At 42.6% G+C, this 27,995-nt stretch overlaps 2 protein-coding genes across 3 annotated transcripts; one reads left to right on the forward strand and one right to left on the reverse strand.

Moving 5' to 3' along the window:
* Positions 1-59: 59 nt before the first annotated feature.
* Positions 60-22,522, forward strand: usp22 (ubiquitin specific peptidase 22). The gene is made up of 13 exons (XM_086302832.1): positions 60-739; positions 7,377-7,509; positions 11,619-11,732; positions 12,416-12,517; positions 13,411-13,577; positions 13,680-13,827; positions 14,117-14,219; positions 16,801-16,959; positions 17,263-17,389; positions 17,473-17,564; positions 19,390-19,452; positions 20,562-20,711; positions 20,796-22,522. Exons 1-13 carry the CDS (start codon positions 620-622, stop codon positions 20,836-20,838), a joined length of 1,521 nt encoding a protein of 506 aa, XP_086158958.1. The 5' UTR covers positions 60-619; the 3' UTR covers positions 20,839-22,522.
* Positions 22,523-24,131: 1,609 nt separating this feature from the next.
* tnfrsf13b (TNF receptor superfamily member 13B) lies at positions 24,132-27,985 on the reverse strand. Of its 2 annotated transcripts, none has more exons than XM_086304716.1 (5): positions 27,903-27,985; positions 26,817-26,947; positions 26,450-26,566; positions 26,004-26,255; positions 24,132-25,928 (listed from the first exon to the last, which is right to left on the reverse strand). In XM_086304716.1, exons 2-5 carry the CDS (start codon positions 26,926-26,928, stop codon positions 25,666-25,668), a joined length of 744 nt encoding a protein of 247 aa, XP_086160842.1. In that variant the 5' UTR covers positions 26,929-26,947; positions 27,903-27,985; the 3' UTR covers positions 24,132-25,665. The 2 variants fall into 2 exon arrangements, with proteins under 2 accessions (XP_086160842.1, XP_086160843.1); XM_086304717.1 differs by having other exon boundaries at positions 26,907-26,947; positions 27,903-27,966.
* Between the last annotated feature and the right edge of the window lie 10 nt (positions 27,986-27,995).

The raw sequence follows: 27,995 nt of genomic DNA on the forward strand, positions 1-27,995 counted from the left end.
TTTCAATTCTCATCCATTCATGGACTGTCACTTTTTTTTTTTCTTTTTTTTTTGTAATTGTTACGCTGAAGCTAATTTTCGCTTCAGCCAATGAACGTACGTATGCAAGCGGATGTGGTTAGCTGGAGAATTCCACCAATCAAGACGAAGCGCCCTTCTTTTTAGAGGCAGGACTTTACCCTCTGAACGAAAGTTGGCACATGTCAATCACATGCAGCACTCGGTCGTGATTGGTCCGTCGCTATGAATGAGGTGGGTCTTAACGACACTCGCCGTGTAAGCTACTTGAAATTCCAATGCTAACCAACTTTAGCCAGCTTGCTAACGTGTAACTGAGCGACTGTGAAGAACTACATGTAAAGCGGTATAGCTGGATTTAAATACATAAATGATACACATCTCCAAAAGAGGTATATTGTAAAATTCGTCTTTATGCTTGCTACTGCGCGTGTCTCTGCTACTGCAACCAGGACATGTCCAGTTAGCCAGAACGCAGCACTTGGTGGATAACGAACCCTGGCAGAGCTAGCCAGTCAGCCCGCTTGGACTGGGTCTGCTTTGAGGGATTTGAACAGGTTTCGTCGCTCAGTGGACAGTGAAGCCGGATGCTGTGACTACCATGAGTCCCGCAGGCTGCCCCCATGTCAACGGCTTCAAAGTGGACAACTGGAAGCAGAACCTGAGGGTCATTTATCAGTGTTTCGTGTGGAGTGGTTCAGCTGAGACCAGAAAACGCAAGGTAACGAGTGTTTAGTAGGGACCCTTGATGTACGACCGTGTATGCGTGTGTTTGTGTGCTGAGCTGCCGTCGTGTGCGTAGATAGTTCTCCGCCCTTCCACAACAACAGACGGTGAATGCCAAAGTACCGCTTTCCCCCTCAGCCAAATACTATCCAAGCTCAGAGACTTGTTCTAGTCTCAGTGTGGCGCTTAAATGCCACTCTGAGCACCTCACCACAGCTGCAGTGTCCTCAAACTGATGCAAACTACTAGCATGTCACCCAGTTAACCCCCTCGCCGCTGAACGTTAGCTTAGATCAAAGCTAGAGTCCGCATGATGGATCAGCAAGCTGATGATGTGCATGTGTTTGCACTGGCACTGCGCCTGCTGTGGCTCCACTTCCTCCCACCAGCAGACCGCAGGCCAGTGTTACACGGTGGTGTTTCCTCGCTTATTGGGGCACTGATGGCTCTGAAATCAGCCAAGTACTTCATATCTCTTGTCCTCATAAACCTATGATAACAGATATGCAGCATGGCCATGTTTGTTCAGCATTACAGGATCAACGAGGTTTAACAGGTAAAGCAACAGAATGTGTGTCTTCAGTTACGCTGCAAGAGGAAATATTATTTTTCTTCTCCTTTGTTTATTTTTTTTAATAATCATGCCATTACTTAGACATATAGCATGTTGTGTTTGCATTATCTGTGTGTATACTGCACTGGCTTAAGTCCAGGAGACATGTATACAGAAAGTAATGGTGCGTATGCAGATGGTATATGTACTGTATGGTCTCTTCCTGTGCCCCTGGAGGGCCAAAATCCCTTCTTATCATGAAATATGTGGGACACCTCTCCAATCAGACACATGCTTCTTATGGGGAAACTGTTACACCAGGGTTCTGCTCCACCTGTCATGCACTTGTTTTCTTTTTATCCAGCTGGAGAAGTCTGTTGACAGTCATAGATTAGATTTTCCAGTCTAGTTTCAGGTCCAAGACAGTCTTTAATTTGACCCTGAACAATATTTCAACCGCAAAGTTTATCCATACATTATTGTTATTCAGCAAGCATTGGTGTATCCAGGTATTTTGGCTTGCTACTCACACTCTGCACCTACACTGGGTTGCTGCAGGGATGCAACAAAGGGAAAGGACAAGTATTGTGATTCCAGGGCCATTCAAAACAACAATGGCAAACAAATTGCATACATTTTGACAGTCAAGCAGCAACACTTGAAAGTGTTACCTGTGAAAAATACAACTCCTTAATCACCCGCTTGCCACTCTGTCGTCCATTACCTCTGGCGTCAGCCTCAGCGCTGTGTACATCAGACAGTCCACTGACCTTCAGATGTAGATTGAATACCGAGTATTGGTTCACCTTTAGAATTCAAAGGCTCAGTTCTTTGACTCACTTCACTGACAATCACACAAGTGTTTTATCTCATCTGAATTGCGCCAACATTGAATTCTATCAGTCTACTGCAGAGTAAAAGCGCATTTTCTCACCGCAATCCTAATGTGATCTTTTTACATTGTAATAAAACATTTAACATTTTATTTTCTGTATATTAAACATAGCCAAAGTTTCAAACAATGAGGTCAGCATATCCGCTGGTAGATCTTGTGTGTCAGAGGCTTCAGGCAGGTTTTTTTTCCCCTACACTTGTCTGTATGATGTCAGTAAGAGCAGATATTCCTAATATGGTCAGGCACACGCTCTGGTTGTTAGCACAGAAGCTCCGCCCACCTACTCTTCAGCTCATCTGTTTATGAGGCGCAGCCAGTCAAATAACAGTGTGCTTGGGAGCGGGAGGATAGAGAACTAAAACGGATAATTTCAAACAGTGATAGAACTCAGCAGCTGCACTTAGGCCCAGTAAGATTTAAAAAAAAAAAGGATTATTTTGAACTGTGAAAAATGCAGACCCATTAGTACAGCACAGGATTGACAATAAGGACCAGGACATAGTCCTTTTTAACAGCCAGTATAGGCTGCTCAAGGGACCATAAAATAAGACCATGTTTTAAAATTGGTGAGTCACTACTAAACGTCAGAGCTTAGCAGATTTAGCAATATTTTCTGTCCTCCTAAGGCTGTCTTCTACTAGCTTGTGCCACTGCAACACAAAGTAGATTTAAAGTGAAAGAGGCCCTCTGAGTATGAAACCCGGAGCTGGTGGCAAAAATAAACAAGGTCAACAAAGTATTTGCCATTACGACAGTGACAGCTGTTGCTTTAAATTTAAGTTCAGCTTCATTTTTTTAGCCCTTTGTTTTGCTTTTTCTGTGTTGAACATTTACTCTTTCCACTAGTTTCAAGGGCACACACTCCAACAACAACCAAATCTTAGTATCAGACATATCAACAAATCAGATTTACCTGGGTGTTTTCAGTGGCACAGCTGATATTTATGCTGCAAGACTAAATGTTGCAAAATAGAGTGATGACTGTAAAACGGGTCCGTTATTTCTTAGTTTGCCTGGGACAAAGGAGGAAATAATTGATTAATCTTCATAAATAAATATCAGTCTGTTGTTTGGGATGGCAGGCTACCACAACTTTTCCCTAAATGAATGAGACAGGTGTCGCTGCATGGGCGCACAGTGTAATAATCTTCTCACTTTACACTTTTCTAACCAGCAACTTTACATCCCATTACCCTTTCCAGTTCTCCCCGCCTACTGGTAGCTCGTCTCTGACATCGCAGCATTTGGAGGAATATGACACAGTTGGAGCTTGGCTGTTCTTCGGGTGTTAGAAGAACCACAAGGCCTCTTAGTACACAGTGTTCTAAACCATAACTACTGTGCAGTGTATATGTGCTCAGGCTCTTACTGACAGTTTGGGATGTAGAGCAGAGAAGATGACACAAATCCTACATGAATACAGCGTCCTTGGGGGACTAGCTAAACAGACGTGCACACTGTAACAATGACAGCCAAAAGAATGAGTGACGAAAGATTGTTGCATATTGATGGGTATTTTCATAATTCATGTGCTGTCCGAGCAGTTTTGCAAGGAGGGGTGTGTGTGTGTGTGTGTGTGTGTGTGTGTGTGTGTGTGTGTGTGTGTGTGTGTGTGACTGGAATAAGAATGTCTTTTTTTTTTTTTTTTGTATCTGTGTCCCACATTTACACTCACAAGAGAAGCATGTTTTTAAATCATGAACAGCAGAGGTGGTACTCAATGAGGAATAAGCCCAGATGAAAAGTTTTTAATCTAGAGGGTTTTAGGCTTTTATTTTTGTAATATGGATCTCAAAAAACACTGCATGAATCAAGCAAATGTGTGACATTTGTCAGAACCCTCATCCGTTTAGTAAGACAAGGTTGGTAACCTATGGTAACAACTATGAAGCTACTGCTTAGCTGTACAGTGTAAACTGAAATGGGTGGGAGGTAACTGTGTGACCTCTCTCTCATCCGTGTGATCACAGTGTGTACTCTGTGGTTTAAATAGATTTCATACACTTAGATTTCATACACTGTCTACAATGTCTAATAAGTCAACTTCAAATGATGTAAAGTTCTGTACAAACGCTGCCAGTATTTTAAATTTAGTTGCACACTGGGACTGTTGTCAGTCTACACAACTATGTATATTGATCTGGATAGATGTGGATAGAAACGGCACAAAACTCCAAGGCTGCTACTTACTACTTCTTACTTTCTTCCCCATTCTGAAGCTTTGTTCAGCAACTTCAGAGAGACATCTTTAGGCATGTAGAAATGTTCAGAGCGCTGAGTTGCTATCAAGCAAATGGCTAATTAGGTAACGATAACAAGCATTTTAGTTGTGTCTAATAAAGAGGCTTGTGAATGTGTTTCACACATATTGTAACTTTGCTTAAATTGTTCAACTTTTTGATTCAATTCTGTTTTATTCATACAGTGCCAAATTACAGTTACCTGTATTGTAAGGTAAAGCCCCCACAATAATGGAGGGAAAACTCCCAACAATGAGACGACCGCATATCAGCAAGCGCTTGGCAACAGTGGGAAGGAAAAACTGGCTTTTAAACAGGATGAAAGCTCCAGCAGAACCAGGCTCAGGGAGGGGTAGCTGTCTGGTTGGAGGTGACAGGAGATAACGATGGTAAAATAAACTAGAATCGGGCAGCTAGCTTACCTACAGCACTATGAACTATATGATGCCAGATGCCATGAGAATCTCTGCCTTTAGAGATGTTAGTGTTTACTCCTTTTTTCTTTTTGCAAAGCCACTCTAGTTGTTTCTTCTGATCTTTATGCAAAGCTAAGCTAACCTGATTATAGAGGAGGAACACAATAGTTTTGAGTTTTGTGAAGAAAAAGGTTTATTTCCTATAATGTGAAAATTTCATTTAAATAAAATCTACATGCAGTTTTAACTTCTCTTCATATTGGTTGTATTGTTTTATTTATTTATTTTTTACTTCTGTTGACATTGATAATTTAGGGTTTTAGACTTCTTGGTCATACACGTCAGGTAAAGACGGCATCATTTGCCACAATCCGTACATCTTCTAAATTGGGCACCAAACTGTACTGTCACTCTGCCTTTCCATTTTATGTATATTAGCTTACCAGTCTAGATCTCTAAGGTAGAGTTTCTATAAAATGCCACTGATATCAACCTGTCTCATGATTCCAGCTCTAATTTTCTTCTACATTTCCTCCTCTTGTCTTTGTGTCTGATGCTCTCCCATATATCATTCTCTACCCGCTTTCCTTTCTTTCCTGTCTTTGCTTATTTTCCCTGCACTCCTCTTCTTAGGCATTGCTCATTTCCTCCCACCTCCTTATATTCATGCTAGCTCATTGGCATGCCAGCTTGTCATCTGCATGCTTTTGAACTGTTGCTATCTACCCTCCATCCACAGTCACGCCGCCCTTCTTTTTTTCTTTCCATGACTGCCGAAAATAACGAATAAGAAACACAATTCATATTTAAGAGGTGCATTTTAGGCTTAGGTGAATTTTATCCTGATTCTGTACTTTAAGCCATATCGCATTAAAAAGCAGAATGCATCATGCTTTGTAGCTACATTAATGCCTTGTAGGTTTTTGAGCAGTGTTTGAGAAATGTTCCATTTACTTAATAGAAAACACAGAGTAGATGGGAAAAATAGCTTTTGACATCCAGAAGTGTAAACTGATGTGTTCACTGCAGCTGCTTAGAAATGCCAGGCTTGACGTCATGTACAGTAGATGACCTTGGCACGATGACGTGGTGCATTTAAATGAGCTCTTAAAGACTTTTCGTTGTTTTGTCTTAGATAAAGTCTTACAGTGATGCTGCTCACACTACTTGGTGTTCAGTTTTTCTGTTTGCAATGACCAGGCAGTCTTAGGCCCTTAGCTGAGAGACTAGTTGACGACCCCACTAGGGAAAAGTGGTTGCTGGAGGTTGCAAGGTAAATTGGTTGCAAAGCATTGTACAGTGCTGCACCAAAAATTTCTTTGTGATTGCCTTTTTGCCACTCGCAGATTCCCACAGTTGTCCATAGCTTGCATGGAAAATGCTGACTTGTTTACAAACACTCACCAAGTGCTTGCTGAGTCGTAATGAAACTATGAAAAGTGTAAAAATGGAGAAAAGTCAGCCATTAAGATGCCTCTGTTTCGGTATTGCATCACCCTCTTTCAAGTTTCACTCTCTCTGTGGTTAGTTAGCAGGATTTTGCAGTTTACAATTAGACCTCTCTCATGGATACTATGCAAATCTGCTTGTGGGGATGGTTTTGTTTGTTTGTATCCATTGTTTGAGCTACAGAGGCTGAAGCATATTCATGTTTCTATGTTCTTTCTGATGTGTTCAAGTGGCAACGGGTGGACTCCAGGAAATTCAAGGTCTGTCTCGTAGTGCAGCGTAAAGCAAAAAATGTGAATGCTTTTGTAAATAAGAGATTTCAGGTTTTGATCTGAGCACATCTGTAACAAACAAATATATAAACACATGCTTTTATTTTGTCACTGAAATTTTCAACATGCGGTGCGCTAAAAGCAAAATTGCCATAGTTACGGGAAATCTGCATTGTAACCTACGGCATAACTGCAAACCCATCTGAACCCTACGCCGTAACCCGGCATGCACTTCACGAAAAATGTAGCTACACGGGTTGGCGCAGCCCACAAGTATCGTGATTGGCCAGTTCAGCTCCATCAAGTTTTTGAAGTTTTAGAAAGTAACAATCATCATCTCAGGACAATGAATAATCATCATAGCAGCAACATAAGGAGTCACAAATGTAACAAATTCTTGGAGGGAGATTGCAGAAACTGTCAGACTGGATGTGAGGGAAGGCACAGAGGAGTAATATGTTTACACCCGTAAACAACTGACCACCACAAAGAGTGGAGACCCAGGTGGGGGAAAAGTCCCAGCAATTCATTTTTTTTCTATCAGCATGTAAAACACAGGGACTCATCCACAAGATGATTAACATGTAACACACATAAATGAGATCGGCCACTTACGTAGGTTATGTCATGGGTTCTACAAAGATTCATCCTTGAAGCTGTTTCAATTTTTATGATTTTTTTTTTTAAGTGTGGAGTACAAGTTTGAGAAGATTCATACAATCGTTTCATCTCTCTCTCTCTATTTCTGTCTCCCTCTCTCCCTGCTGTTCCTCCTCCCGCCCACCACCCCTCCCCCGTCTCTTTCAGGCCAAGTCATGTATCTGCCACATGTGCGGCGCCCACCTCAACAGACTCCACTCCTGCCTCTACTGCGTCTTCTTCGCCTGCTTTGCCAAAAAACACATCCACGAACATGCCAAGAGCAAAAGGCATAACCTAGGTATGACACACACAAACTCACGGTCCCATACTAAGCTTCCTCATTGTAACAAACATGGACGATATGCACACCCCAGCACAACACCATCGGGGCTAATTATACAGCCAGCGGCTAATGGAGGTATAGGCTAGTGCCACTGCATTGTAAACACCATGCATTTGTGTGTTTGAGACTATATTTATAAGCAGCTTTGGCCTTCTTATATTACTTATATTAATGCTTTTATTTCAGCTGTGACGCATCTGTGGTTTTTGTGAGGCATTCGGAGCCACAGGGGTGTGAGCTGTTACGCAAGCGAGTGCAACATAAATGCAATACTGCCTAAAAGACTTCATCTCAAGGGGCTTTGGAAAGTCACCTGTGTATTTTGGCCTCAGGCAGCCTATTAGAGGGAAAGCATGCAGTATTGAACTTGCTAATGAATGGGCACTGAGGTCTGTCTTGGTGGCTGATTTAAAATTAAGCACATTTCCATTTTATTGGGTACACCTCCCTGCTCTCCAAAGCCTCTCTCAAAATCCCTGCAATCATTCAGCGGTGTGGGTATTTATAAGCAAGAACAATGAGATCTCTCTCAGCCTTGTTGTAGACAGGATTAATATTGCAGGTCAGTGAAGGTAACACAATATCACGAGCCATTGTTTTCAGTGATAATCTGTATATTTTTCTCCTTTTAAAATGACTGAGCAGGCTTTTATTTTGAGGAGCCAAAGCAAGCGCGCTGTATTTCTCACCACAGCTCGCACAGAGGCTGCTTAGTTGGCCTGGGCACACACAGTAAGAAAACGGGAAATTGTTGTATTTCAGTTCAATGAGTTATATATTTACAGGAAACAGACGCGATCTGGACAGCTCCAGATCTGAAGAAAGACGTGGGTGTTTGGTGAACAGTTGGTTGTTTTCGCCCAGTGCTTCGACTCCCACTGGGGAACACAGCCTGTGATAATCAAAACATTGCTCAAAAATTTAGCAATTTGGTCAATGATATTGCCCAAACTGTCAATATCAATATATTGAGAAAGCTGCTGGTAGTACCTGAACTCATATACTCAGATAGTATAAACAGCTGCTAAAGAATTCTGCTGTGTGCAGAAATCGCTGCTATTCACATCTAATTGGGTGAAAAATAAAAAGAAACACCACTGAGTACACTATCCTTCCTCCCTGAACTATGTGTCTTGCAGCAGGCCTGAGACTTTCTGTGAAAGTTTGATATGTTCTGAAACTCCCATTGGTGCTTGAGTTAAGTGGCGATTGGGGCCCTGTTCCAGAAATCAGATTTAACAAACTCTGAGTTGCAGAAAGGATGATCAGAGTTTGTTTAGTCACTCAGAGTAATGAAAGAACGGCATCGTCGATGGAGCTCTGATACCAAGAGTCACCATGGCAATGGGTAACTAACGATCAGAGCCTTCATTTAAACCCAGTGGACTGAGGAATATCATGCGAGCGCCGACTGTGACATTTATCTAAAAATGATAATAAGAAAGGGGAAAACGTGCCTTCCCCAGTTAAATAATAAACCCCAAGTTATTAAACCCAGAAACATTTACACCACATGTTACTGATTCAGTCTATTTCTACGTTGATTCTTCACCAGCTCTCTGACACTCACAAACTCGCAGACTCCCACGAGGGTCCGTCATCTGTTAGAACAAGTGCATGAAGGCTAGACGTCATGTTGAGCCTTTTTTGTGCACCATAACCCTGCACACAGGGTTCATAGCATTGTGATGCTGTTTACTGGGTTACACAGGGGTGTAATATAACTTATTCAGGACTCATGTATTTGAATTTGGGCTTAATGAAGTTGTTTCTAAAGCAAATGACAAATGAGAAGTTTGAGTGATCAGAAGTGATTCTGTACTCTATGGAAGTAGTGATCTCAGCTAGTGACAAGTACATGCTCCATAAAAACATCACAAAAGACTGAAACACAGTGCATTATGTACACATTCACACTGAGCATGCTAGCACTGGACCTGGTGTTAGCAGTGTACTATTAAAGCTGAGGGAGTGTAACTTTCATCGCAGGTGTGCAGATTTTTTTGTAAGTTGTGTCATCATGAGTATTGAACAGTTGTGTTGCACAAGGAAGGTTGGTGTTTTTTCAAATGGTTACTTGACTAGCACAGCAGTGCAACCACATCATCGGGATCATAGTTCCTGAATATCCTTAACAAGTCTTAAAAAGCACTGGGTGCTGTCATCTAAAAAGACGCTATTCATTGTTATGAAAATGTCTTTGATCATTTTATCAAGAGTGTTAAAATGAGCTTGGAAAGCAGCGTAATGTCTGCTGTCATTGTTCATGTTAGAATCAGGATAATTGCTGACATCCATCCTTTTTATTCTGCTTATCCAACTCATGCAAATTCCACAGAGAGAGACCTCAGTAACCAGTGGATTCAAACCCAAGACCTTCACTGTGCTGCCCATAATTGTTAACATCAGTTCAAAACAACAGAAAATAACTGCTCATATCTAGTTTTGTAGCTAGATGCTCACAGCAGACATGCTGCCTACTAGGTGGTAGATTAGCAGATTTGGATGCTAACAATCCACATTTGTTTAAATGGCTCAACCAATACCAAATAGTTTGGCTAAGAAAAGTCTTAAAACATAACCTGCCTCAAGCTGTAGGATCCAAGATGCCTCCTGCTAGTTTTACTGGTTAAATAATGTTTTTTCTAGACTGGAAATCCATCTTGATCTGCTGCTCTCTGACACTTACACAGTTGACATCAATTAATCGTCTCACTCCAGCAAAAATAGGCTGTGCTAAATGACAAAACTATGGAGGAGCACAAAGCTTTGAGACTCGGGATTATTGTGTTGCTAGAGTCGATCACACAGACATTTGTACAACCTTTTTATTGCCTTTGATATTACCGAAAGCATTAAAAATGGGGCAACATTTAATTACACTGTAAACGGCGTATTATCTGCACCAAAAGGCATCATCCTGTTAGTGTGAAAGCGGCGACGCCAGCTCGACACCCAGTGTCTTTCATTTTTTATTCTCCACATAATGGAATTACGGCTGTTTTGAGCTGCAAGTGGAGTGCGTTACACTGCAGCGTTGTGCAGGAGAGCGCCGCCGTAGCAGAGGCACCGAGGGTGTTGCTGACAAAAGGCTGGATTTGGCAGATGTTGGAGAATCTGTGCTCTGGTTTTTATCAAGCCTGCTTTGCTTTATCACTTGGCTCAGGAAGACCCCCTGCGGGGGGTGTGTGTGTGTGTGTGTGTGTGTGTGTGTGTGTGTGAGTGACGCTCTCAGCAGGCTGATGAGGAGGTAATTAAGTCGTTTTTAATACACCCTGTGGAATTAGCCTCCATTAAACCCGGCCCCTCCTCCTCACCCTCCTTTCTGTTCCACCTCCTGTTTTGCCTTTGCATCTCTTTCATCTGCTCATTTTACGGACGTCCACCGTTCTCTTTGCCTCCTCATGTCGGACTCCTCCCGCTCTCTCACCACTGTCCTCTTCTCTTTCTGCCCTCTTCTTGTTCCCATGGTTACCCGATGACCCTTTCGATATTCCGAATTGTTCAAGGATTTCATTTAATTTCACTTGGCACCGTTACAACCCCACCCCCCCCTTCAGTCTGTCAAATTTTCTTCCTTCACTTTCATATTTGCCTTTGCTTTTCCTCACCTCCCTCCATTCTTTCCTCTGTACCTGCAGAAGATGACAGCCAAGAGAGAGGCCGTCAGGCAGGTTGTTATGGCAACAGCAAACAGGTTGCCGCAGGGTACAGAGCAGGTGAGGAGAGAGAGGTAAGACGGAGTGGAAGCACTGTTTTGGGCCGTGAGTGAGCATTTAAGTGAGTCTGCGATGGTGGGAAATTACCCAGAAAGGCGGCGTCCTCACCTTTTGACTTCCCATTGCTCTCTCTATCGTTTCTGGCTGCTGTGAACACATGGCTGATCTGTCAGCAGATGAACCCTGCTGCCTGCCGTCGCAGCGTGACATAAATAGAATAAAACTGAGAGGTGAAGCAGTTAGCCTTTTACACAGTTTGCAGCAACACGCAACCCTTTACAGTCTCGTGAGTGTCCCTGCATTTGAATAAAATGCCGTCTTCTTCTTTTCTTTGTGTCTGTCCAGCTATCGACCTGCTGTACGGGGGAATTTACTGCTTTATGTGCCAAGACTACATTTACGACAAAGAGATGGAACAGATCGCCAAAGAGGAACAAAGGAAGGCCTGGAAGATGCAAGGTACAGCAACTTTAAACAACGCACCAAGTGACTTTGACCTCAGTGGGACATTTCTACACCAGAGCTCACCAAGCAATGGCACTTCTGTGCTCAATCACTGCATTTTGAGATGGCAGCACATATGCAATATTAAAATCCACACTGCGCTGCAAATTCTTTAAACTCCTGGTCTTCATTATCCAGCTTATTAACCTGATTAGATATAAATTAGCATTTTGCAGTTAAAAGTTTTTATAGAGTTCAGTTTTGATGTGCTAATATTCATATGAATGATAATGCTGTATTGCAACATTGTTTCTAATCCTCTGTAAATGTGGATTTTTATAGAGCAGCCGCAGTGGGTTCATGCATATGTAGCAGTGGTCAAATGTGTTTATGGCAGCCCTCTAAGCTTGAACAGAAAGATTCAAGTCTTCAACCTTTAACGGCAAGTGTATTTTGTGAGTGTTTGAGAATTAATCAGTGTGATTTTTATTTATTTTCCCCCCCGAAAAACCCAAATAGACAACACAAAAATGCAGAAAGTAGCAAAAATGATAGAAATTTTAACTGATATATGCAAATGCATATTTAATGTCTTTCTTTCTCATTTGTAAGAAGCTTCAGTAACCACGCCAGTTTCAAAATTATTATTTCATGGTTCAGGCTACACAGGTTTGTGTGTCCGTGTAAATGTGTTCCAGGTATCGGGGAAAAGTACTCGACGTGGGAGCCGACGAAGAGGGAGCTGGAGCTGCTGCGTCACAACCCCAAAAGAAGGAGGATCACCTCCAACTGTACAATTGGTTAGTCTCTCTCTCTCTCTCTCACACACGCACATTGACATCACATCAAAGATGAAGCAACACCATCATCCATCATGTTTTCACACGTACTCTGCAGCCCGGATCTTGTGAGAATGTCTGACACACTTTGGACATCAGCCGCTCTTTAACCTGCCAGCTTCTTACTGCAAAGCCTGTGTGATGGCAGCTGGCCCGTGTGCTAATTGCAGAGCTAACTTTCTGCTTTACCCATTCCTTTAATAATATGAAAAGCTACCAGTCACAGGCACAGGGTGATGCAGAGAGGAGATATTATTTGTTGTAGTGATGATGAATATTGGAGTGAGGCAGTGGTGGGACCTTCAGTATGTCGGAGTGAGGAGAGCTGGCATACGTTTAACACCTTGCAGCAGCCTGCAGGGACGTGCTCCAGCGCCAGCAACATCCCTGGCTCTGTCTAAGACGAGGGGAATTACAGGGCTGGCTGCTCATCCATGAAAAACACTACAGCCTTCTTTCTTTTCTGCTTCCTGTCTTTCCTTCCACCTTTTCTCCTTCCTCCTCCTTTCTCTCTCTCTCTCCCACCTCTTTTGTTTTTTTTAATATATGTGGTTGGTTCTGCTTTAATCAGGCAATGGTTTCCCCTGTATGCAGTCCACTAGTGCCTTAGAGACATTGGTGTGTGTGTGTGTGTGTGTGTGTGTGTGTGTGTGTGTGTGTGTGTGTGTGTGTGTGTGTGTGTGTGTGTGTGTGTGTGTGTGTGTGTGTGTGTGTGTCTATAACAGCATTGCAGCCTAGCTGCCACACTGCAGCAGCCACGAAGCCTCTTTTTCTGTTTATCCTGTCCACACACTTTTGTTTCCTTGAACTGCGTTTATGTCTGTTTTCCTTTGCTGTCCCTCTTCCACCCGCAGGCCTGCGCGGGCTGATAAATCTGGGCAACACGTGTTTTATGAACTGCATCGTCCAGGCGCTGACACACACCCCACTGCTGCGAGACTTCTTCCTCTCGGACCGGCACAAATGCGAGATGCAGAGCAACTCCTGCTTGGTGTGCGAGATGTCGCAACTGTTCCAGGAGGTACTGCGTCTTTGATTTTATTTTAGTAGTTTAGAGAGGACAAGGCGATGATTCAGAAAGTGTCATTTGAAAACACAAACTCCTCCCACCCCCTTACCGCAGTTCTACTCAGGCCACCGCTCACCTCACATCCCGTTCCGCCTCCTCCACCTCGTGTGGACCCACGCCCGTCACCTGGCTGGCTACGAGCAGCAGGATGCCCACGAGTTCCTCATCGCAGCGCTGGACGTCCTGCACAGACACTGCAAAGGTCAGACGCACAGAGACGATATCATAAACAAGCTGAGACGACCATCAAAGCTGAGACATGTGACTTTCAGTCAGACATGTTTGACACGGAGAGTTAAGAGGCTGAAAACACATGAGAGGCAGTATTGATTCTTTTGGATCTCTTATCAGTTTATAAGCACAGTGGGGATTTGTGAAGTTACACAGTAAGGCTTTTAGTGACAGTGTGCTTTAATGTTTTTGGTGTGTGTGTGTGTGTGTGTGTGTGTGTGTGTGTGTGTGTGTGTGTGTGTGTGTGTGTGTCCCTACAGATGACAATGGGAAGAAGGCAAACAACCCGAACCACTGTAACTGCATCATTGACCAAATCTTCACAGGGGGCCTGCAGTCTGACGTCACCTGTCAAGCCTGCCAGTAAGTGTGTGTGTGTCTGTGAGAATGTAAGTTTGTGTGCAGGGAAAAAAACAACTTAAAACTCTACTGATGCCTCACTAGAGTCTGTATAAAGAGATTAAAGTGTACAGTTCCATCATGAAGACACAAAACAGCCACCAAACAGACCTCACTTGTCTGCATGAGAATGTCTAATGGCCTGCCTCGAGGTGACCCTCCTCCCCCTCCCTCCCTAATGCCTCCGTTCTCCTCTATCATTCACATACTGCACCATCAATCACACACTTGGTGAACTGCTACACTGCAGCAACAGGAACAGCCTTTCATGGCATGTAAAGTTGATCTCTAGCTCCACCTGGTGGTTTGTGGAGGCTGTTGAAGCTCTGAGTGGACTAGCCCGCCTTTTTTATTTATTTATTTTTTAAACTGATCTGTTATGTGATTAGCTCCTATTTCCATATAAGAGATATTTTCACACACTGGGGCATTTTTGCCTTTATTTGGCGTGGCTGAAGTGACGAGTAGACGGGAGAGAGCAGGGGACACGCTGCAGAGGCCACGGGTCAGACTTGAACCCAGGCAGCGGCATTTCTGGGTCACTGCACTAAGTGTAGCAGTTTGTTTGTTACTGTCAGAAGAAGTTTTAAGCTTATTGTCAAGTCATGCTTAGCTGAGGAACACAGCTGGTGCCTCTCCAGTGGGAAAAAAGAAATCAGCAGTAAATACAGTGAGCCACAATTTTGTGATTCCATCCATCCGTTTTCTTCCACTTATCTGGGGCCGGGTCACAGAGGCAGCTGCCTGAGCAGAGAATGCCTAACCTCCCTGCAGCTTATCCAGGAGAACACCTGGGTTTTTCCAGGTAGGCTGGTGTAGTTGTAATCACTCCTGGGTCTGCCCTGTGTCCCCTGTAGTGCATGCCCAGGACACCTCACCCAGGAGGCATCCTTGCAAGATGTCTAAACCACCTTAACTGGCTCCTTTAGATGTTGTAAGTGGCAGTTCTACTCCAGACATCTCCAGTCTGTCTGTCAGTCTCCTGCTTCCCTCTCCCCATTACTCGTGAACAAGACCTTGAGATACCTAATCGCCTCCGCATGGGGCGCAACTTACCCCTGACCCGGAGTGGCCACGAGATCCTTTTCCAGCTTAGGACTATGGCCTCAGACTTGAAGTTGCTGATTCTCATTCCCACTGCTTCCAACTCCAGTGTGAGCTGGCCATCAACTTAACCAAGTCAACAGGACCACATCTGAAAAGATCAGAGATGAGATCCTGCAGCCACTAAAGTGGAAGCCTTTTGCCATTTTAAATCCATCCCTATAAAATTTGACTAACTAAAAGATGCTGTAGAGGAATGCGGTCCTCTTTTTCTTTTTGTGGCAGCTCTGGAGAAAGTCAGAAATTTCTGCTTTGACCAACCATAACCAGACTGTTGCCAGTCAGCGACACTATTCAGAGCTTTCATCTTCATGGTGAGGAAGACTGCTGGATTAGGCTAGAGTGCAGTGGAGGTCCTGGGTGTAGCAGTCATCTTAAACAGCCATCGAATTTGATTAAAGCTCATGTCAGAACCAGTGACATGGCTTTGAAAGAGCCCTTGTTCTGATGACACTGGCGGCTTTGTGGAGATTCATGGCACCAGGAAGTGGAATTATTAGAGCAAAGAGATGGAGCTAAATTTGACAGAAAGCCGGCGCTGCAGTGATACATCTTGTAATTGTGCTATGGCCCTTGGCTTAACAAGAACACTATGCATTACAGAGAAAGTAGGCAGAACAATAGATGATTTAGTGGAGCTGTTAGAGAGATAACGGGGGTGCAGTTTGGAAAATGGATATTAACTGAGCAGTGTTTGTGTTTGTGTTGCAGCTCTGAGCAACAAACTGCTGCGTTATAATCCAGCTGTTCCAAATGACTGAAGATACAAACACAGTCACAAATATACCACGAACCAGTAGGATCTGCTTTATGTCCTTAACAATGAACACACAGTGTTACCAATTAATGTTCAGCTGCAAAAAACTGATAAATAGACCACCAGTGGAATTCTTTGGCTTTCATTTGTTTGAATGTTGCTTTATTTTTATCTTAAATTCACCTCCTTTCAACACAGTGGTGTACTTTTTCCAGTCAACTGTTTTTTTTTTTTTAAACTGCATATTTACACATAAATAGTGTTCATGTGAGTTAAAGCCTTTTTTAAAATTCATAACCCTTTTCTCTGTGTGATGTCAGTAAGAACAGATAACCTTAATATGGTTGTCAGTAACAGTGGCTCCGCCCACCTGCTGTTTGCACCTCCTGTATTTTTGCAAGAAAATAAATGATCCTTTAAAGCAAACTGTGAAAAAAATGAGTTGACATGAAGTGATAATGAGCTTGTGCTGATGTTTCTAATAAAGAAGGGGAAGAAAGTGAGATTCTGGGTTCATCCCGTTCTCATAGCTGGTCATAAAATGACTCGGAGGTAAAATGGTTCTGTTTTACCATTTCTGGATCATTGTACATTGGGTATGATAATGATTATTTTGAGCTGTGACTTCTCAAGAGTAACACTTGACCGTGTCACGTGACATCCTGGCATCTGTTTGGTTCCCAGTGGTGTTTCAACAACTATAGACCCATTTTGGGACATCAGCCTGGACCTGCCAGGCTCTTCCACACCATTCTGGCCCCTCAGCCCCGGAGGAGATGGATCAGCACTTAACGGAGAGAGTCACACCACTGGAGCCACAGCACTGACGGACTGTCTGCGCAGGTAACTCGCATATGAAGAATAGATCAGAGAGACATGATCTGAAACGTCAGGATTGAGCTGTAGTCATCAGCATTAAAAGATAAACAGGTGGGGAGTTTTTGTCTGTTTTGTGGTTGTAAAATGAAAAGAATAATTTCAGCGTTTTAATCAGAACAATCCTACATGCTCTGCAAACTCAGAGACCCACCCTTTAGCCTCATCCCAGAATCATCATGAGCGTCACATAAAACTGTTCCTACCCTTCCTGACAGGGGAAGCAGCAGCACAAGTCCCTGGTACCAAATCTCACCCTCTGTTGTCCAGGTTCACCAGACCAGAACACCTCGGGAGCAGCGCAAAGATCAAGTGCAGCGGCTGCCATAGTTACCAGGAGTCTACCAAGCAACTGACGATGAAGAAGCTGCCCATCGTGGCGTGCTTTCACCTCAAAGTAAGAGAGGTTACATTTGACGGCTAATGAAGGGGGATATTTATTACCTGTTCTAACTCGTGGATATGTGCGTGTGCTCGCAGAGGTTTGAGCATTCGGCCAAACTGCGGCGGAAGATCACTACTTATGTCTCCTTTCCTCTGGAGCTGGACATGACCCCGTTCATGGCCTCTAGGTGAGCACAATCTAAAAGAAGGGTGGAAGCTGTCAAAGAAAACCCAGTAAGGTGCATAAAAACTAGAAGCTGCTGTGTGCATGCTAGGCCTCAATCACAGTAACAACTGTGTTTATATGGACTTGTGTGCGTCCAGTGTCTTTTCTTTTTTTAAAAATAGATTTTTGGTCATAAACTGATTTTTGGCATTAATGAGCACAACCGTAAAGACTGATCATTGCAGCAGAGTCTGGATGACGCCTGCATTTCCTAACTCATCAGTCAGCTGGAAAAATATGGTGGCCGTGTTTTATTTCAGAGTACATTACTATGTGCTCATATCTAAATATGTTTACATCCTTACTGTGCAAACGTGTATGTGTACTGTATATAACACTCAAAAAAATGAAAAGAACACTTTGAAAACACATCAGATCTCATTGTGGGGGAAAAAATCATGCTCGATATCTGTACTGGTGTGTGTGCTGGGAACTAAAGGATACCACATCACTTGATGGAAATGAAAATTATCAACCTACAATGGGGTGAATTCAAAGAAACCCCCAAAATCAGGAGGAACCCAGGACCCACTGTACCAGGGTAGGGTCTGAGAGTGGATCCAAGGATTTCATCCTGATACCTAATATCAGGGTGTCTTTGCCTAGTCTTTAGAGATCTGTGAGTCCTTTCATGGATGTCCCTCCCCAGACACCACAGATCCATCACCAAACCGTTACAGGCAGCATAATGTTCTCCATGGCTTCTCCATACTCTTTCACGTCTGTAACGTGTTCAGAGGGAACCTGCTCTCATCTGTGAAAAGCACAGAGCATCAGTGGTGGACCTGCCAGTTTTGGTATTATGAGGCAAATGCCAGTCAGGATCCACAGTGCCAGGCAGTCGGGAACTCAGGCCACCTTCATGAAGTCTGTTTGGTCAGAGACATTCACACCAGTGTCCTGCTGGAGCTCTGGCAGGTGCTCATCCTGTTCCTCCTTCCACAAAAGGAGCAGATACCAGACTTGCTAATGGGTTAAGGACCTTCTACAGCAGTTTCCCAACCACTGTGTGCCATTAGAAATGATCAGGTGTGCCGTGGAAGATTATCTGGTTCCACCTGATTAGTAGTCTCAGCGGCTTGAGTAACGAGCAGAACGATTACATTCTCTTCTATTCTCTTCCACTTCGTACTCTAAGTTGCCAACTGCCAGTAAAATAGAAGAAGTTACATAATAGTCATGCTGACCTCTGTCCTGGAGAAAACTTTTTTGACATTAGACAAAAATGTGAAATATGTGCCGTGGTTCCAAAAGGTTGGGAAACGCTGCTCTACAGCACTGTCGAGCTCTCCTACAGTAACTGCCTGCTTCCTGGAATCTCCTCCATGCTCCTGAGACTGTGCCGGAAGACACCGCAAACCTTCTGGCAACAGCACATATTGATGTTTAAATACCTGTGCAACCTGTTTAGGGTCCAGGTATCGCCTCGTGCTCTCAATAGTGACACTGATCCGAGCCAAAACTAGTGGGGGGAAAAAACAAGCCAGAAAAAATGTGAGAGGCCTGTAGAACTATTTTTGTTTTGGGGACTCAAGTGGATCTTTCATTAATTTTATTAACAACAAAGCAGCTGACACTGAATAACAATGTCCTCTGCTACTTAACTGACCAGATATTTCACTGGCTTGATGCTATAATCTGATCGAAAAGTGTTCTTTTCATTTCTTTGAGCAGTCACAGTCGCTTTTGCAGTGAATGTTAATTTGTGTAATACATCCGAGGAAACTATTCTGCTTGAAAGAACAACAGTTGGTATGTCGTTACTGAGTCTCTGCCGCGTGTTTCAGTAAAGAAAGCCGGATGAATGGGCAGTACCAGCAGACCGTGGATCCCTTCAACAACGACAACAAGTAAGCAAAGCGACACGTTTGCAGCATCGATTCCACAATAATCCAAAAGGACCAAACGTATATTCTCATCCTTCTGTCACCTGACACAGTGAGCCTCGTGGAAACACACCTGACAGGTGCAGCAGGGCTTCATGAAGCGCATGTTTATAGAAATGTGCTGTTTTTAATCATCACAAACTGTCTGCTTGACTGCTTCTTCTTGTCACTGGTCTCACAGCTACATTCATTTCACTGGGTAGAATCCACTACCTCATTTGTTTGCATGGAAATTAGCCCAACAAAGTAGGAATTATGAATTTGCAAAACTACCTGTCATAACAGCTAAGCTGATTATCTGTTAGCTTCCAGTGTCTGGAAAAGCCATTTACAATGCTGCAGTATAATAACAGTCCTTGTACAAAAACATGGTGAACTGGGAACAATAACTTTTAGTGATCCAGGCACAACATACTGAATCAATAATTGTATAATGTCCCAGTACACAGGAAGAGCATTACCTCCAGTGAATGATCAAAATATTGGGATAGTCGAGGAAAATTGGTAATGTGGTAATCAGCAGCTACAGAACGACACGCTGATGCTGCTGCTGTCCTAAAAAACACCACAGGCAGGCTTCAGCTTTCTCCCACCTGAATTTTTTTTTTGAACAACAGGAAAAGGAAGCTTGATGAATATTGAGAGCACATTTCTAATCACGTGAGAGCGAGATGAATTTGTTTGTGCAGTCACTGTTGTAGTCCTGGCTAAACTCACAAAACAGCTGAAGAAAATGGTGTGTAGGAAGGAATAATAATAATAATAAATTTTATTTATGAGCGCCTTTCAAGTCACCCAAGGACACTTTACAATAGGATAAAACACTTAGTAAAACAATGGCAGAATAAGAACAATAAAATAAAAGCACAAGATAAAATAAACAAACAGTGGATTCACAGTGAATATGCAGATTTGAACAGATGAGTTTTGAGTTGGGATTTAAACTGGGGGAGAGAACCAATATTTCTTATTTCAGGGGGCAGAGAGTTCCACAGCCTGGGAGCAGAGCAGGAAGTCATTATGAACTGAGTAAAAGCCAAACTGCAGCTTGTTCTGCTCTCTTCCTGTCGCAGGTACAGCTTGTTTGCAGTGGTGAACCACCAGGGGACACTAGAGAGCGGTCATTACACCACTTTCATCCGACAGCACAAGGACCAGTGGTTCAAATGTGACGATGCAATTATCACCAAGGCTAGCATCAAGGATGTCCTGGATAGTGAAGGGTGAGAACGTCAAAGAGCTTGAGACACATTTTTGCTTTTGTGTTTCTGCTGCTGACTGACCTCGTGGTGCTTTCATCTCCTCAGGTACCTTCTGTTTTACCACAAACAGTTCCTGGAGTACGAATAAGTCCCTGCATCAGCACGGCCTGCAGGATGAGCTGAGGGACGACGCAAGGATTTGTTTGTAACAGAGTGATGAGAAAGGCAAAGAAACACGTTGTCATTGGCAAGTCCCACCCTTACTACACACCAGTCTAGTTACTCTGTGTGACATGCAAGAAGGACACTGTCTGCTGTGCAGGAGAAATCCAACAAATCTGACTGGATGGGCCCTAAAGGAACTTTATGTACTTGAATTCAGGGGATGAAGAAGAAAGCAGCAAGTCCGTGTACAAGTCTGCTAAAGAAAAAAAAAGAAGAAGAAAAGAAAAGGAGTGCAGAGTCCTTCTACATTTTTGTTCTCTTATCAGACACAAATGCAAGAGAAGCTTCACTTGATCACAAATGCTGTCCTTCACCAATGTCTTGCTACATGCTTCTTGCACAGCTGCATATGTAGGGGAAGAAGCAGAGCAACAGCTTTACACAGAGCTACAAGGCTCTGTTGTGATATTGTTCTTTCCCCCTCTCTTCAAGGCAATCTTCCGGACACAAGCGCACTTGTCTAACACAGCTACGCTCCTCCAAAAGACCAAATATTTCAAGGGTGGAAGTTGTCTTCGTATGCTTTTTTTTTTTTTTTTTCCAGAGTGCAGCTACTGGGGAAGGGAAAAAAGACGTTAATCATAGTATTGTGTCTGAAGTTTATTCCATTTTTATTACTTGCGAGCTTGTAGTTATCGCTCAGAAACCATTTTCCCTGCGAAGGACATGAAGGATCTGTTATTTTCTGCCTGTCTCCTCGTCAAAAATGGGGAAATAGACAACACAGTAAATATATTTTTATACATACTGCAATTTAAAAACATTTGTTTGCAGTTTTGCGTTCTCCCTGGACTCTCACGTTGTTCATCTGCGTTACATTGTGCTGTCAATCTCATATATATCATTTTTTTTTTTGTACACATGACTTTCATGACACTGCTGCTATAGGCTGCTTCTTTTTTTTGTTTTTGATTTCAGTCGTGTTCTCCACATTAATGGAACATTGTAATGATGCTGTTTCAGGTAAATGGCAAAAGAAAGAAAGTAAACAAAAAAGGAGGAGAGTCTGTACAGTGGGTCACAGGCTCAGTCCTGCAGTGTTAACTGTCGGCCGCATGTTGCTCTAATTCAGTGTGTTTATATGTGTGTGAATGTGTGCACGTGAATATGCTCGAGAAAGAGGAGGATTAAAAAAAGAAGCAAAAGAAATCCATTAAAAAAACCTCAGCTTAGGTGCGTTTATATAAAATGTGTTATTGAGTGTAAAGAGACAAAAAAAGAGCGCGTATGTGTCCTGTTTGTATGCACGTGTGTCGTGCGCGTGCGTATGTAGCGTATGTTCATGTACTGAATCAGTACTTGCATTTAGCATGCCGTCTGAGCTGGGTATCACAGTTTGATAGGATTTTTTTTTTTGTTCCACATGTTGATGACGTGTGTAAAAGTATATATGTACAGTTTGTATGTAGAAACAAAATGGTGAAACCTCAAAGTTGATTTGTTCTTCTATATTGCTGGATCCAGCCACGGGGTCATAATCAGAAAAAAAAAAAAAATTAAATATCTTGAGCCAGTCAGTCATTCCACAAAAACACATGTAACTGCTGCAAGAACTGGACACAGTGATGGAAAGACACTCAAATAAAGAAGAATCTATATCTGTAAAATCTTTGTGTGTTGCTTTTTGTCACTAATTATGTAAGATTATATTTGTTTATTTTATTGTTTGTGTTGCTATATTTTAATGTTATATTGCTGATTGAAGGGTTTGAAAACTACTGTAAAAGATTCATGGTGACAACTAACATCAGCCCAAACACCTCATGCCAACTGTCAAGCAAGCAAGCACGGTGCTGGAGTGGTCATGCTTTTGGCTAGCTTTGCAACCACAGGACCCTACTGTGCATTCACTGAGTCAACTGTAAGTTTAAACGTTAGCTCGTCTGTGAAAACGGATAAAGCTATGTCCAAATTGGGTCATGCAACACGGAAGTGACAGAATGGCTGAAAAAGTTAAGAATCAAGGTGTTGCAATGGTATCAAGAAGGCGATAAAATTGTCTAATAAATGTTAATAGAAAACCAACAAAATATTTTCTTTTGGAGAAAGAAAGCAAATTATATAACTGACAAGTAAAAAAAACAAAACAAACACATCTTTAAATCAATGAAATTACAAATACTTTTTCCAGCTCTCATTGTTTTAATGTTTCTAAATTAAATCAGAGCGTTCTCATTCCCGACGCGTAACATACCATCGATTTGTCACGGCTCGAGGCGTGTCATAGTAACGGGAAAGGTACCCTTCCGCATCCTTATGAAACACTCCAGATTCTTAATTGAAGCGAATGCACTTCCCTTTTTATTCGCTTCGTGGCTTTCTATTGCAGTCCTAACCTAACCTTAACCATAACCTTACATTTATAGGTTCATTCCAACCTGCTCTCATGCCTCAGAATGCGTAACATACAGACGAATTGTCACATATCGTTGGTATGTAACGTGTTGGTATAGCTCGTTTGCATCTGCCGTTTACAAGCTAAAGAGACCTTCACTTGCTTGACCTCTTAAAGTGTCGATTATATTTGTACCCTTTGGTATAAGGCTGTAACAGCAATTCATAGCAGAACAGTATGAAACTTTGCAAAGAAACCCACTGGGGGAAAGCAGAGTCACAAAGTCTCTTTCTGCATTGCTAAAAATATGCTCCATATCCGTTTTTCACAAAAGTCAAGTCAGGACCACCGTGTCCGAAAGTCAGACGCAGGAGCGGTGTACAGCAAGCGCTTCAAATTCTTATTAGAAGACCCAGAGCAGAGTAAATCCTCTGAAATGCTGTATAGCCGTTATGACACTACCCATAACCACATTATTATTCATCTTTGGCTCTCTTGCACAGCATGTGGGGTTTTTTTTTTTTTTTTTTCGGTCACCCATAAATGGTTACAGCAGATGGCCGCCCCTCCCTGAGCCTTGTTCTGCTGGAGGTTACATCTTGCTAAAAGGGAGTTTTTCCTTCCCACTGTCACCAAAACTCTTGCTCACAGGGAGTCAAATTATTGGTGGGTTTTCTCTGTTTTCTTTGTATTATTGTAGGTTCTTTACCTTACAATAAAAAGTTCCTTGAGGCAACTGTTGCGATTTGGCACCATATAAATAAAACAAAAAAACCCTGAAAATTGAATTTGGACGCTGACTCACGTTGCCACTTGACATCCACAGTCATATTCAAAACTAGTCATGATGTCACAAAGTCACACTTGTAAGCTTGACTGGCAATATTTATTCATTGTAGCTATTGCAATATGCGGCCTGATGATTTACATTTACACATTCACAATGACATTAAGCAAAAGCAACATGACAGAAAACCTATAAGCATGTTTCATATGTGGAAATATGAAGTGAAGCATAAAGTTGTATTCATGTTCAAGTGTGTTATTTTCACACCACAGTCGAGGGAAACCTGAACATCCTTTGACTACGATGACCTGGATGACTGAGAACCTTCACAGACATCCTGCTGTTATTTCCCTTTAATTCCCGGTTTTCCCAATTGGGTCGATACATATAGAAAAAAAAACCATTCCCACCTGATCCCTTTAGAATCAGCTGGTTTTTTACAGCATAAAGATGACTAGTAGATAAGATGGCTTATCTACTATCAAAATGTAGATAATAATAAGACCTTTCATATCAATTTCATATTTGTTATATCATTTGACCCTTTAAAAAGTGCACTTTGGGTAAAATTGATTTGGTTTCATGTGCTTACTTATGAAGGTTTTTTATGAGGGTTTAAAACATGCTGGAAAAAGAACTGGAAACACAAATTTAAAGGCGACAAATTTCAACACACACGCACATGTGTATTTATATCCTTGTGGGGGCATCTCATTGACGTAATGGTTTCTCTAACCCCTTACCCTAACCCTGACCATCAAAAATGAATGCCTTACCCTGACCCTAAACGTAACCATAACCTAATTGTAACCCCGACACTAAAACAACAATTTGAGTCTCAAAAAAGCCTTCAAACTCATTGGGACCGAGATCGGTCCCCACAAGGGCTGTCGGTCCCCACAAGTATAGTAAACATCCAATGTTTGGTCCCCACAAAGATGTTAATACCTGTACACACACACACACACACACACACACACACACACACACACACACACACACCATAAAAATCCTTAAAATCAGACAATTTTTCCAGCAAAGATATAATTACGGTTTTTGTATTAAAAGTGAGTGTGAAGGTTTCAGTATAAATTATGAGTGAAGGAACTGAGAGGTCAAAAAACGGTTTGTGAACTGTTGTTATAAAGCTGGGAATTTTCACCCTCTCCATCTTTGTGTCTTGAGACTACGTTATCAGGGGAGGGACTGATCATTAACCAGTCATAACACTCTGGGTCTCTTTTCTGGCTCTCAGAATCACCAAATTTACATGAAATTGAGTTAATATTTGATTTCATAAGATCTGAAATGAGTGATGGAGCTATAGGATTTTCCGGTGTGTTAAACAAGTGCTTAAAAGAGTACAGTTAAGGTCAAGGCTGAGGGCTTGGTTTCGCCCCCTGGTGGTCAGTAAATTCAACCTAGACGCTATGTCCATATTATATTTATAGTGACGGACTGATTTGTCACATACTGTGATGGTGTTTGTAGCATTTCGTTTTTAGGGGGTTTTTTTTGTTTTTTTGTTGTTGTTTTTTTACCCCCAACAAAATATCCAGTATATCGACAACCTTCTCTGATGGATCGGAGACACGGTAATTAATTCCAGTTCACTTGCACCACTAAACTCATCCCACTGCTGCCTCCTCCTGGACCTTCATGTCGTAGGTTCGGAAGCTCTGCTCCGTCCAGCAAGCCCCTCCGTTTTGGGTCTGGGCTCTTTGGAGGACAGCTTGCTGGTAGAGCACAGGAGGGTCTCTGAGCGTCCTGCTGTGAGCCGGGCCTCGCACGTTCATGTCGGGGAAGCAGTGGACACACACGCAGGTCTCTGTTGGCAGGGAGTCGTCTGATGGCTCGAGGTTAACGGGGCAGCTCGGAGACATTAGAATATCTATAAGTGAAGAAGGCAGACCCTCGTTAAACTGCTCAGCGTTTCCAATGGTTTTTTGGTTCATTCCAGACTAACCTTTGGAGCTTTTTCCAAGTTGCCCAGCTGGAATACCAGTCTCCTGTCCCAGCCTGGCCTCGCTCTCTTTCTTCTTCTTGGATTGACTGCCCTGTGTGGATCCTTGGTTAGAAGTTTTGGCCTTGCCTCCTCTAAGAAAGGCTACAAAGGCCAGAAACAAGCTAGAAAACAGCAGCGCCAGGCACACAGCCAGCAGGGAGTAGATGAGGATATCAGAGTCTTTCAGTGTGGAGGGTCCTGCGACAACTTCAGCTAGGAAAGAAGGAGGACAGATCTTTTGACTGAATGCTTCTAGATTCATATGTCAGGTATATAAGCTCTGAACAATGTTAGTCAATCAGAACAATTTGATAAAGTTTTGATATTTTCCAATACTTCCTTCTTTAAGGTTTAAAAACACAGAAAAACCCCATCAGGACAAAGGTCACCGAGGGGTCAGCACTCACTCTGGCAGTGTGGGGCGCATTCTGGAGGATGTGTGCCGCAGATCTCTTTACACTCTATACATTTGTTTAGCAGCTTATCGTAGTAGTGGCCAGGTTGAGTCTTACAATTTACAGCCTCTGATGCAGAAGGAGACAACGTGAGAGAAGAAGCAGAAGACATGTAAGAAACTGAACTGTGTGGGTTTAAGAGTATCTCTGCTGTTGCTATTACCTTCAGGAAGAAAGTCAAATATCAAAAATACATGTTACATCTATATGTCTTCAAGTTTGTGTGTAATTCTAGCTGGATTTTAAGTTGCAATCTTGGAAAAGTTGCATTAAAAAAATGCCCCTGCATGTGTCTGTGAATGCATGTGTGTGCTCTCACCACAGAAACTTCTGCATCTGCTGATTACAAGTGATTTCTGACATGTCCCCAGACAGTCCATACACCCCACCAAAGCATCCCGATACTGACCTTCAGCACAGCCTCCACCCATCGGCCTGATAACCCTCACACTGAAACACACACACACACACAAAGGGACCAAAACAAATGGTTTTATTATTTTCTTTCTGTCTTTGTGACTTGATCTCTATGAAAAGTTTATTTGTAAAGAAACTTTTAAAAGATGGGTGGCTGTAAACAAGCAGCTGTGGCATTGGCTAACTACACATTATGTTGGTTATTTTATGTGCCTGTTATTCTGGTATTTATATATATGAAAGCAAAGCAGCTGTGATATGTAATGTATGCAGTGTAGTGGATTAGACTGCTAGCTCCATCCTTGACCCAGTGAAACTGTATCATTTTAGAAATCGAGGCTTTACTGAGAAATATCTCAGTTTTTGTCCTCTTTTTGTGTTTTCCACACATTTTTGGAGCAAAACTTAGCATAGCTACAACCAGCATCCTTTTAGAAATCATGTACTTTCTTCTTAAGCATATTTTTCTTTGCTCCAGTGAGCACTGAGTCATCCAAGTGCAAAAAGATGCAGATCTCTACACCACCTCCGCCCCGCGCTGCTTTCACATAGAGCGCTAAGACTAATGCCCGGGTATATCCGTCACACCCCAGCGAGCAGCACTCTGTGTCTAATTCAGGATTCATATACAGTATGTTCTCTCTTTAACTTTCAGAAACACATAAAGTCCCCAGCGTCTGAATTCAGAGTACCTTTTAAATGCACTTAGCCATTTCTGTGCTTATTTATGGAGGGCGTTTCTTATTGTTTTGATGTTTGGAATCTACAGAAGGACGTAAACTGCGTTCAAACTGATAGAAAACATTGTTTCTTGTTATAAAAGCCTCAACGAGCCGCTTGGTTTGTTATGAAGGTCCTCTATGGGAACTTAACCAGCACTCGATAAATGGATTTGATTCTCACCTGCGTTTCAAATGCTAACGAAGCACATTTATCTTACTTGAGCCGCTGCTATAGGCTGTTAATGATGTTGGCAGAGATGACTTACCAAGCGAGATGAAGACGCGGAGGGAGAATCCTTGATTTGAAGATGAGAGTGACACAGGCCTGTATTTCAGCGTGGAAGCTAATTTAAATATAC

This window comes from Aulonocara sp. 'chitande type north' Nkhata Bay, linkage group LG8, assembly GCF_057382095.1.
Source record: "Aulonocara sp. 'chitande type north' Nkhata Bay isolate Kocher_YH1m ecotype deep benthic linkage group LG8, A_spYH_male_GT1.1, whole genome shotgun sequence".
Lineage (NCBI taxonomy): Eukaryota > Metazoa > Chordata > Actinopteri > Cichliformes > Cichlidae > Aulonocara > Aulonocara sp. 'chitande type north' Nkhata Bay.